Consider the following 12,059-nt stretch of genomic DNA (forward strand, 5'->3'; position numbering starts at 1 on the left):
TTTGTGTTCTGTTTTATTTGTTATGAAGCATTGTTGCTTCACATTTGACCATGTTTTTTTAGTTTTTTTTACACTATGTACAATTACACCAACATATATGTCCGTCAATATGTTATATTCAATATGTAAGCTCATTAAAATACAAAAAATGTGGTATTGTAATGATTCTAAAGTGCTGACCGTACACAACTGCTGACCATAACTAACTTAAATAATTACACTGTTACACTATTGTCAACACATGGATGTCTCCAGACCTTAGTCTAGCTACTTTGTTTGGTAATGAGGCTTCTAGTGTTAAATGTATTACCATTTTCATGCAATAAATGGTTAAACTGACATGAGTGTCCTGACTGAACTAAATATATGATCAATGCTTGTCAAAACCTGGGGTGATCAACCACTTTGAATCCTAGTGCTGGATAACAATAAGATGTTAATATAATGGAACATTATTTTAAAGGTCCAGTATGTAACATTCAAGCTTTCTAAAAGCTTCCTAATGGTTGTAATGATGATGTTTAATCAGTAGCGATCAGGGAATGAGATTGAGAAATATTTCATTTACGAACGCTGTTCTGTTTTTGTCTGGAAAAAAACACTTTCTAAAATGGAGTGTCCTACCCAACACTTGGTTTGCATATGAACATTTAGTTACTACCAGGGGTGTTCTTGGGGAGTAGACTCACCTTTTTGTCTCTTCGAATCGTGCACCCATACAGAAACACGACAGCTAATGTCCAACCCTGCTAGTCCATTTCGGGGGCATTATATTAATATTACTATTAGGGAGGATGTTGTTCGAACTGAATTTGGCCGCGGTGGCCAGAGGTGGCAGATTTCCAACAAATGTACGCCCGGCTCCTTTAATGCTATGCATGGGCTTTGGGCAACAATGCCCAATTGACAGACAGGCCTGTCAGGCCCGAGGCAGGCATTGGGCTCCGTGGCATGCCTTTAGGGATGGCAGCATGCCGGATGTAATCAGTAATGGTGGAAGGGGTCTGGCCTGGATAGAGATAATCAGAAGCAGATGCTTTGACAGGCCACCATTTGGAGAGGCCCTGACCTTTTCCCTGTTTTGTGTGTGTGTGTGTGTGTGTGTGTGTGTGTGTGTGTGTGTGTGTGTGTGTGTACGCACACTAACGTGTTCATTGTTTAAACGGTGCATGTATAATCATGTTTTTTGTGCAAAGCTTATCTGTGTGTTGAAACGTGTGTGTGTGTGTGTGTGTGTGTGTGTGTGTGTGTGTACTCGTATAAAATGGCGTTGGGCAGTCGTCGCATACAATCTTATCTTCTCCTTGTCCTATAATCCCTTGCCCAGGGAAATGCCCTCCTTGGCAACAAAGTAACTTTGTCCTGGCTTCCACCCGTAGCTTACAGTAGGTGGAGATTTGGCTGAGATTCCCTGACCCGGATATATATATTGTGGTTGGGTTTAGTAGGGCCTTAATCTCACACCCCAGACTTTCTCCCCAACTCCTCGTTTGGAAAATCTGGTAAACCAAAAAACTCAAAAGTGGCCTTGAGCTAATCCAACGGGAGTAGGCAACGGCAGCAGAATTACCTGCCGAATTTCATTCGTTTTTCATCCCCCCTCTCCTCAAGCTGTACCCAGGCATTCTGTATTGTGGAGCTACTGAGAAGTGCAACATGGAGCCCTCTGAGTCCTTTCGATTGTATATTTCAAGTGTTCATTTTTTTAAAGAAATTTGGAGACTTAATCCTGAGGTCGTTGCACTGAGCCACAACTCGTAATGTTGTGATTCACTCAGAAAAATAACCGCACTCCCTCTTATGCCAGAATTTAGTCTTTCTATACTAGGCGTATATGCACTGTGAGCAATAGCCTGGGGACAAGGTTAGTAGGACATAATCTCTTTTGCCAGACTCATAAACCTAGGTTTAGAGTCTTGCAAGCAATTTGCTTCAAATAGCTATTAGGCCAACGTCTTGATTTGATTTTTCTATATAAAATAAGTGATTGGTTATGCAAACAAACATAACACCAAAGAAATCTCCAAGTGTAGGTTCTTGTGCTGAGTTCATGTGCTCCTCTGAAACTTTGAAAATCCGATTAAAGATTTTGTGTAGGTCTTCCTATTGGTTGATTCCAACTAGTTTTAACACAAGTTTGGGACATTCAGAGTTAACGGATTTCCGAATTGCGCTTGAATTCAGCATTGATAGAGGTGAGGAGTCAGAGCTGATCGGAGCTTCTCTGTGTTGTATAAGAGGTTGTGTCGCCAGACACTGGCTGTGGATAGAGACTAATTAGGGCACAATGTTGCAAAATATGTTGAAATGTGAACAAACTAAAAAATTATAATAAGTTCCATATTTTCTCTGGTTTTCACCAACTCAACAAGAGCCCAGGACAGGTGTTGTTGTGTGGATGGCACCCCCGATGTGTCTGGGGAGATTGTAGTTTGTGGGACAAATACAAACAATTCTGGCAGCATCCTCATCTGTCTCTTGAGACCTTATGCTACCCTGCATCTCACTAACATCAATAACTCTGTCAGTGCTGCGAGGCTTGTGACTTGTAGGCTGAGTTGCAGGAGGGCATCAGAGCACATCCTCGCTAGGCTGTCCCAACTGGGCCTTCAGACCAGAATTGAGGGATGGATATAGCCTACTTTTCATTCATTAACACCCAAGTCTACATTTTCTTCCATAACATTTTGTAGGCTACATTTTTTATATCATTTATTTCCATCACATTCTATATATTGTTTAGGTGTTATTTTTATCGGACATTATGGCCGACAAGATTTGTATTTGTCGTATTTGGAAAATTTTGAATGGCCAAAAAAAACGGTGATTAACGGAAACCCCGGTGTGGGAGCGAGGTACAGACCAACTGGCTCTGCTCATGTCTGTGTGTTGTTGACCTGCTGCTGCCCTGATACGAAGTACCCTAACACCGCATGTACCCTAACACCGCATGTACCCTAACACCGCATCCGAATACACTCTGTAGCGTGTGATAATGACTGCGAGCTGTGGAAGTTGTCCTGATATGATCTGTCAGACAGCGACACCAAAACACAGCACAATGGGGGGGACTACCCGACCCAAGTGTCTGGAATAGAGACATGGTGTCCGTAGATGGGCTCGACGGCGCAGAAGCACGCACGACCTTTCGACAGAGACACGGTTGATTAAGACCACCGAACTGATTTCAGGTGGAGAAATCCGTTTTTCCACTCGACCCTCGCTCACGCTGCGTGTCATTAGGATACGGTGTAGGTCACCGTTAAGACTGGTTGTTCAGCAGAGTAGAATGGTGTTACTGCTTGGTTATTCCAGAGGCGTCGTATAGAACTGTCCTCAGAGCCATTTGAATTGTAATAACTTCACCAATGATGAAACAGAAAAACAGAAAACCAGAAAAACATGTCTCTGCATGACTGTCCAAGGCTCCATGTGAAGACGTGGCCAAAGTTGGAAATAAGGTTAAGGGAGGAAATCGGATTTTGAATTAAACATAGATATTCCATAATGATTTCTGTAACCAGACGTCATTTTGAAACAAAGTGAAATGGAGAAAAACGGTTCCATGCTATTGGTCGATATGCTGCCATAGTAAGTACATTTATTGATGACGATAATCGAATTCATATGTCAGTGACAAAATCGTGACCGTGAATTTGTGAGTCTGTGTATGCCATGTATGTGTGTGTTATCTAATTTCTGCCTTGAGGTAGAGTATTAATGCTTTCCTCCTGGGAGTCTGGGTTATGGTGTGTGTGTGTGCGTGCGTGCGTGCGTGCACGAGCCCACAAGCCTACGCCTACCAATGGAAGAAGAAAGTACAGTGCCCTGCGTAAGTAAAGGGACAGTGAAACATTTTTTGTTCTTTTGGCTCTCCACTCCAAAAGTTTGGATTTTAAATCAAACAACTGCTACCAGAAACACCCGTCAAGCCAATTGTCTCATTTCTTTTGGGTACACTGAAATAGGGGAATAAAAAATGGTGTAATTTCTGAATGGTGAAAGCGATATGTACACAAATACCATCAAATAAAAGTTGAGTGTCTCTAACCCCATAGTTGATTTGTTTTAAAATCAAAACATTTGGAGTGTAGAGCCAAAAGAACAAAAAACGCTTCCCTGTACACTGTTCCACCTAACCTTCTCCTTGTTCCTCTCTCCCTTCCTCAGGTTATGCCACCCCACAGGCTTACTGGAACCCCAACCGTGAAAGAAAAGGGCTGATCCCCCCATCCCCAAGCTCCCACTGCTGTGCCCCCCCCTCCCCCACCCCCCCATTCTCCCTCCCCAGTCACGCCTAGCCCTCCCCTACCCCCGGTCCCCAGTCCCCAGCCCCATGGCTGCAGGAGGCCATGCCCCTGAGACAGATGTGTTGATCAACCTGCATCAGGTAAGAAGTGAGCCCCCATCAGCTCTTGTCGTACGCACGCATGCACGCACACACACACACACACACACACACACACACACACACACACACACACACACACACACACACACACACACACACACACATACACTCCACCCCACTACATCTTAACAAACAGCCAACCCCCCTGCACACCAGCCCCTTTCTCTCTGTATGCAGCAGCAGCAGTCTGTGTGTACGGGGATACGATCCCTCTTGGCTTGAACCTCTCTCAGGAGAGATCGTATCCAGAGCAGCAGTCTGACTGGCATTCTGAAACAGACAATGGTGTTCACGTCGACTAAGTAGACTGACTTGAATAGCTCTAATTAGACCTGGTTGCTACGGCATCTCCCAAGCAACCAGCTGAGTGAAGGCCATTGGCGTAGTTCCAGGCCAAACCAGGAGAGGTGCACTATTACATTTAATGTGTGTGTTTGTGTGTGCGTGCGTCAAATTGAAGTCTTGATAAAGATTGACTTAGCAGACGCCTTTATCCAAAGCGACCTACAACAAATACATTTGTCCTCCTGTATCTGTTGATATTTTTCTTGATAGCCTACTGTACATATGATTGCTTCGAATAAGTTATCAACGAGTTGCTTTAGCAGTTTAGTTTCTGTAGAAGAAGAAACAATAGCGTTGGTAAGGGAGCTGGCATATGTAGTGCCGATGTTTAACCGATGGTCAATTGCTTTTCCACAGTCACTCCCAGAATTTAACAGGGCTTATTCCAGGCATATTCGGTGCTTAAAAGTCTGGCTTTTAGCCTCCTCTACCGCCCTGGTCCTTATGAGGCCAAGCGGGGCCAGGCGCACGGCTTAGAGCGAGGGAGGGATATTCTTATCATCCAAGCTAGCTCACAACTGTAACTTCACAATCCAATGGATTTAAATAGCACTTTTTACAAATACAATTGTCATGAAGTGCTTAAGTTATCAGAACCTATTGGGAAACCAGAGAATTTTATGTGTTGCTATTGTCTCCATAGTTCCCCACCTTACGAACTGTAGAATGTAAACAACCTGGAGATCATACAGGGTGAAACTAGAAAGCCCAACTGTGGAAATTCGAAGAGGCTTGTTCACTAGGCTCGAAACACAGAGCACTTTGAGCGCTAGCTGGCTGCTAGTAGGCCTTGGCACACACTGGCAACTCTGTCGAAAAGTGGCTATTGATGACTTGTGGGTGATTATTGGACCAGCAATTTTAATATCAGGGCCAGAATCTTCCTCAAGAAGCTTTCTCTACAGAAGTGGTTAATTGACTGAGTGCCAACTGCCAAGCCCTAAATGAGTTACAAACAATATCATCAAAATGGAAATACAAATATTTCTCTCCGTGCCTAAGTGCAGGGTGGCCTTAAAATCAAATGTTGGTGACCCCCTGATGGGAAAAGCACATTGAATTGACTGATCGTAATTGAACTGATAATTTATTAGGAAAGTCACATACATTTTTTTCTCTATGTGATTTTCTCTCAATGATATTCCTGCTTGAAAATGTCAAAGTAAAAAGCAGGTTTGTTTGGTTTCACCCACAAAACTAGACACCTGAGTTTGTCCAAGCTGAGTCTACTCTGCCCTACATCCTGGTCCTTGCCACAACACCCGGGTCCCACCAGGAAGCTGCCCTTCACTATGAACCCCTGGACTCTTGCACCACACCACATTCCACATTCGTTTACTGTTCAGCACCTGATCAGCCAGGGGAGGATGGGTCCCCCTGGAGTCTGGTTCCTCTCAAGGTTTCTTCCTCCCAGGGAGTTTTTCCTTGCCACTGTGCCCTATATTTTTCTCCCCTCTGAGGAGTTTTTTCCTTGGCTTACTTTTGGGGGTCTATGGTTTGGTGCTAGATCATATTGTTTGTATTGTATTTGTTGTTTATATTGTTTCGTATTGTTTTCGTTGTGAAGCACTTGGTGGCATTTGTCTATGTAAAAAATGCTATACAAATGCTGATTCATGGTAAGTGGAGTGGAAGTGGTGGATTTCAGCTACACACTGTACTGGCCAAAGAGAGGGGGAGAAGTAGAACGGTCCTGTGAGAAATAAAGAGAAAGGACTGCCTCGAGAGATGATGATGACAGGGGCTCGGAGAGAGAGAAGACTAGCAGGGGGAGAAGGGGAGGGCATCAGGAAAGGAAGGGGAGAGGGGGGAGGAGAAGAGAGGGGGGAGGAGAAGAGAGCATTAGAGAAATAAAGAAATGAGTGCGTATGGAGAGAGGAGTATGGAGAGAGGAGGATGGAGAGAGGAGGATGGAGAGAGGAGGATAGAGAGGAGGAGGATGGAGAGAGGAGGATGGAGAGAGGAGGATGGAGAGAGGAGGATGGAGAGAGAGAGGAGGATGGAGAGGGGAGGATGGAGAGAGAAGGAGGATGGAGAGAGGAGTATGGAGAGAGGAGGATGGAGAGAGGAGGATGGAGAGAGGAGGATGGAGAGGGGAGGATGGAGAGAGAAGGAGGATGGAGAGAGGAGGATGGAGAGCGCCTCAGTTAAGGAGAGAGATGACTGTGCAGAGAGAAAGACAGAGAGCACTGCTAGTAGAGAGAAAACTGATTATGCAGTAATCAATTTTCCAGCAAGAGACGGAGAGAAAGAAAACTGCTGTGTGTGTTTGTTTAGCAGACGTATCTTATGGCTGCACATCTTGAAGTCATTCGGTCGCTTAGTCACGATGCTTTCAGCACGGAGCCGTGAATAGTGATCCAATGAAATACACTTGATGAGTAACCTTGGCTGAGACCTCAGGCTTTATGCTCACTTCCAGAGCGAATGTGTTGGTTTTTAACTCAGTGACAGATGGCCTAGTCAAGCAGACATGGTGGTTTGAGTCAGCATGCGAGTTTGGGTTACCAAACCAGCCGATAGCTAGCGTGACATTCTCCCCCCGATTGGTACTTCGGCGAAGCCGCCGTGACAATTTGTATAAAACATTGCTGGTGCCTTTTCTGGTCGCATAGCCCAACAGTCAATTCGCTCATGATAGATTTCCGGACACTTTGTTGCTAGCGAGTGATTCTGGTCTGAATGGTGGCTAAAGATGCTGTAGTCTCTCTAGGTTTAGAGTTTAGGAAACATTTATCTGTGGTCCAGGGCCTACGTGCAGCTTGCTGACGCTGAGCCCGTTACAATTGGCTCATTGTCTGTCAGTCATTTGTTAGTAGTAGTCTTACGTAGCCATACCTCCAAATGATATTGTTCTCACACCTCCTTTGGAGGTCTGGAGAAGTTTAGATTAGCTGATCTGGCTTGGATTGAAGTTCAGTTGTGTTTCCACCTCTTAGTAGCTACATTCTGCAAAGGATTTCCCCAGGGCTTCTGAACGAGGAAAGCCTGGTCTCAACAAGGTACATTGAGTAGTGACTGGCTTCAAAATCTGAATAAAAGAGAATCTGAGCATTTTGTTCACCATCACCAAACCAATCAATGGTAGGTACATGTACAATGGTAGTTGTTACAGGGTAGAGACCACTGAGCACTGATTGGAGTTCATAGGAGTTAAGATCAGTGGAACAGGTGTTAAGTCCCAACGGCTGGGAAAAGAGACAAGCGGTGCTAAGGTGGCGTCAGTCCCTCAACCTGTGGACTGAGCGGCTGAACCAGCATTCCTGTGACCTCTGGCCTCCTGTGACCTCTGGCCTCTTACCAGCGCCAACAGCTGGCAGCAGCAGCAGCTGCCTTCACTTTCCTCCCACTTGTCAGCTCCTACCACCTGGGAAGTGGCCCAAGAGTGAGCACATACGAATATCCTAACAGGTTTTTATCAGAGCAGAGCGTAGTAGTGCAGCCGGGCAATGGATACACCCTGGAGGGAGCTTCAAAAGTGTGTGTTAATACTGGCTTTCCTGATGAATATCCACTCTTTCAGGTCTAAGAACTACTTGCCGTAACTTATAATTAAAGCATCAGATTGGTTTACCTCAGATATAAGGGTGTGGATGAATCTGAGGAGAGTGTTAATGCTGTTAAAGGCCAACCCCAGCGCTCGTTGCACTTCCTCACTCGTCGAAAATACTTTAGGAGACAGTCAGAGATTTGGAACTAGGAATTTGAAACATATTTCCCACTTGTTGTTATTTCACTTGAGTGGGTGAAATAACTACTTTCATATCGTAAATATCACAAAAGTAGAGCATTTGTTTAGGACTATTATTACTCTTTGTGTTCATACTGTAAATATAAAGATGCAAACATGTTTTAAAAGATGTTGAAAAAGATTTACTATGATTTACTATCCTTTTGTCTGTCCCTCCCATTGCTGCAGCATAAAAGACAGCGTAGAAAGGAAGGAACATTGAAACATCTCTGTGCTGCAGTAAAGATCCACTCATGAAATGAGGTTGACCACAGTGATGACTCATGGGCTATCTGGGAACCGTTCATGTCCCGTTTGACAGAATGCTTCATTACCATGGTCTCAGTGAAAGGGGTTATGTGTGATCAGGTGTCTGAGGGGGTCTCCAATAAGTGGATAATGACTCACCATGGACAACAGGGAATTGTTCATCTGCAGTATGCATGCACAGATGGAACTGTGATCACTGCTGTTGGAGAGGATCTGCTTTGGCTTCCTAGTCCGAATGATTAGACTTGGACTTGCCCCTACCTTCTCATCTGTGCAAATGTGTGTATATATATAGAGAACAGACAAGCATACACACACACACACACACACACACACACACACACACACACACACACACACACACACACACACACACACACACACACAGCTTCCATTCCACTCTTGTTCAGCTTGATCGCCCTTAACATTCACCTCTGTCAGACAATGCCACATCTGATACCCACTTGGGGGGGTTTACATAAACCGCATGGATGCATGCCTGTAACCCCAGGGGCCAGCTGGGACTACACCGTTACCATGGCAACATCACCCAGCAGCAGCCGCCGGTCAGCCAGCTGCAGCCCTACGTCAGCTGGGCTAATGGGAAGAGACCAGGGGCGGGGCTAGATGAAGCCCTACTGTACGTCAGCTGGGCTAATTATGTGGCGTTGATGCCATCTCGGGAACTCTGAACTTCTGATGTTGAAATTCACGCAAGTTATTTGTGTAGAGCTTCTTATTGGTAGATTCTGATAGTCTTTGAGTGAGAAACTCAGGCATCATTTTTGAATGAGTTTCCAAGTTGGAAAGTTTCCTCGTTCCGAGGGCACTGTGAATGCGGCATTAGATGAGATCAGCTTATTACGTCAGCTGAGTCAATGAGAGGAGACCAGGGGCGGGGCCTGATACAGCCCTACGTGTGAAGAGGGTCTTTCAGATCAAACGTGTGAAGAGGGTCTTTCAGATCCAACGTGTGAAGAGAGTCTTTCAAATCAAAAGATTCCCAACATCCAAACTATTCTCGACACAGACGTTTTGTGAATACTGGCCCCAGGGGCATATGTATGTCTAAAGCTTCCCAGAAATGCAACCTACAATTGTGCTAATGGGGTACACTTTTTTTTCATGATTTTGTCACATTCTGCATTCTTGCAAACTTGAGGGTGAGGATTTGGACAGTCTCTGACACATTCATGCCTACTGTACCTCTTGGAGACTGTTCCTGATCTGTGGGACAGTTGTTTTTTTTGTTTTTTTGGGGGTACTCTTCAGTCATCCACTGTAGAAGTCTTACATGGCCTACCAGGCCATTTGCGATTGCTGAGCTTACCAATGCTTTATTCAATTTGAATGATGTCCCAAACTGTTGATTTGGGTAGGTTTAAGGTTTTGGCTATGTTTCAGATGTTTTCTGATATTTCAGCCTTATAATGGCTTCCCTGAATTTCATCTCTCTCTTGTTTCTTTTGACTAGTGATCATGTAGTAAAGGAAATGGGGGTGAATAAACCCATAATTTGAGGCCACAGGGAAGTAGCCAATCAGCAATCAGACTTGCCCCCATGTAAAGACCAGTCTCTGAGGAGGATCCACCCCTCTCCAGTACTCAGTAGAGGCCCAGCAGTCTCTGAGGAGGATCCACCCCTTCTCCAGTACTCAGTAGAGGCCCAGCAGTCTCTGAGGAGGATCCACCCCTTCTCCAGTACTCAGTAGAGGCCCAGCAGTATATTAGTTCCATCCCTCCTCCCTGCACTTTGTACTATTGATCCACTGACTGCACTGAAGTGAGTTGATTAATGACAGTTCCCCAAGTGTACACTGTAGTAGCTGATACTGATACTGTCTGTCTATCAATTTTTGACACACTAATGTAATGCTTCTGCTCTCTCTCTCTCGGTCTCTCTCTCTCTCTCTCTCCCTCTCTCTCTCTCTCTCTCTCTCCCTCCCTCTCTCCCTCTGTCTCTCTCTCTCTCTCTCTCGGTCTCTCGCTCTCTCTCTCCCTCTCTCCCTCTCTCTCTCCCTCCCTCTCTCTCTCTCTCTCGGTCTCTCTCTCTCTCTCTCTCTCTCTCCCTCTCTCTCTCCCTCCCTCTCTCCCTCTCTCTCTCTCAAGTTCAACATGATTTTTAAAAGACAGTTCATCATAAATCCAAATGACCAGGTACTTATAATGTCGGACTTGTTCATTTTGGGCTCCTTTCAGGGCACAAATATGCAGATCATTGTAATCAATATTACGGATCTAGAGAAAAACATACATTTAAGGTTGTCCTCATTCAGCACCGGCTTAAGATCAATAAGCAATGTTTTAATAGAATAAAACACCATGCTGAAGGTCAGGAATAGCCTGCTGAGCTGAGGGGGCACAGTAGTAGACAGTATCATCAGTTGTTCAAGGATAAACCAACATTATTTATGTGAATGGTTAACAGCAGTGGACCTAGAATCGAACTTTGCAGAACACCTTCATTAAGTTCTATCCTGCAGGTAATTTCAGTGGCCTGAAACCAAGCCAGGAAAGCAGGAAACCTAGCCAGGCTATCAATCTGATCGGGATATTTAAATAATAGTTTCTTTTAATTAGGTAGCCTGCAGAGATGAAATGTGGTTAAAGTCTTCACTTCTTCCTTTTTTTCTTCTTTTTTTTGAATCCGTAATGATGGTATAAATGGATAAAACTGGGTGAGGTAGAGAGGGAGAGGAACTACTGCGTTTCAGTGATTTAACTGCTTTCCAAAATGTACACCACCAGAATCATAGACAGTGTTTAAATAATAACTTGATTTAGCCATCTTAATCATATTGTAGCAGTACATATATTTCTGAGCTGTCTGAAGGATTTCCAACCAGTAGCTAAATCAGTAGATCTACCCTTAGCCCAAGCTAGGTTTCGTTCCTAGATTTATTTAGAGAGCTCAGGAGAGTACCAAGGATTGTCTCTATTCTTAATTCTCAACCTTTTAACTGGAGAACGCTTATCTGCCACATAAATACACATAGAGGAAGAATAATTGAGCCTCAGGAATGTAGGAAACACTAGGTATATCACACTGATACAGTTCATGTAGAAAACCATGTATCGACATTCTTAAAAGACTCTTTGAAATCGTACAGGGATTAGACTTTGAAAGTTTAGTATCTCTCACACACACAATGTATAATGTCAATCAGGGGAGATTTCCCAGGGTTTTTCAAATTAGGCTGCATGGGCTTGGATATTAACTGTGTCGAGTTGAGATCACTGCATACATCTTTAAGCTTGTCGGATTAGTGCGTCAACCAGTCCACCCATAATTAACATTTCATA

General features: G+C 44.4%; 1 protein-coding gene across 1 annotated transcript in view; it reads left to right on the forward strand.

Annotated features, from left to right (window-relative positions):
* Positions 1-4,336: 4,336 nt before the first annotated feature.
* slc4a3 (solute carrier family 4 member 3) overlaps positions 4,337-12,059 on the forward strand; it is a gene marked incomplete at its 5' end in the record, with an annotated part of 37,736 nt that continues 30,013 nt past the window's right edge. The window contains one exon of the mRNA XM_083682039.1: positions 4,337-4,390. Coding sequence (XP_083538165.1) covers positions 4,337-4,390 — 54 coding nt within the window. The remainder of the gene's footprint in view (positions 4,391-12,059) is intronic.

Source organism: Argentina silus (genome assembly GCF_951799395.1).
Source record: "Argentina silus genome assembly, chromosome: 12".
Taxonomy (NCBI): Eukaryota; Metazoa; Chordata; class Actinopteri; order Argentiniformes; family Argentinidae; genus Argentina; species Argentina silus.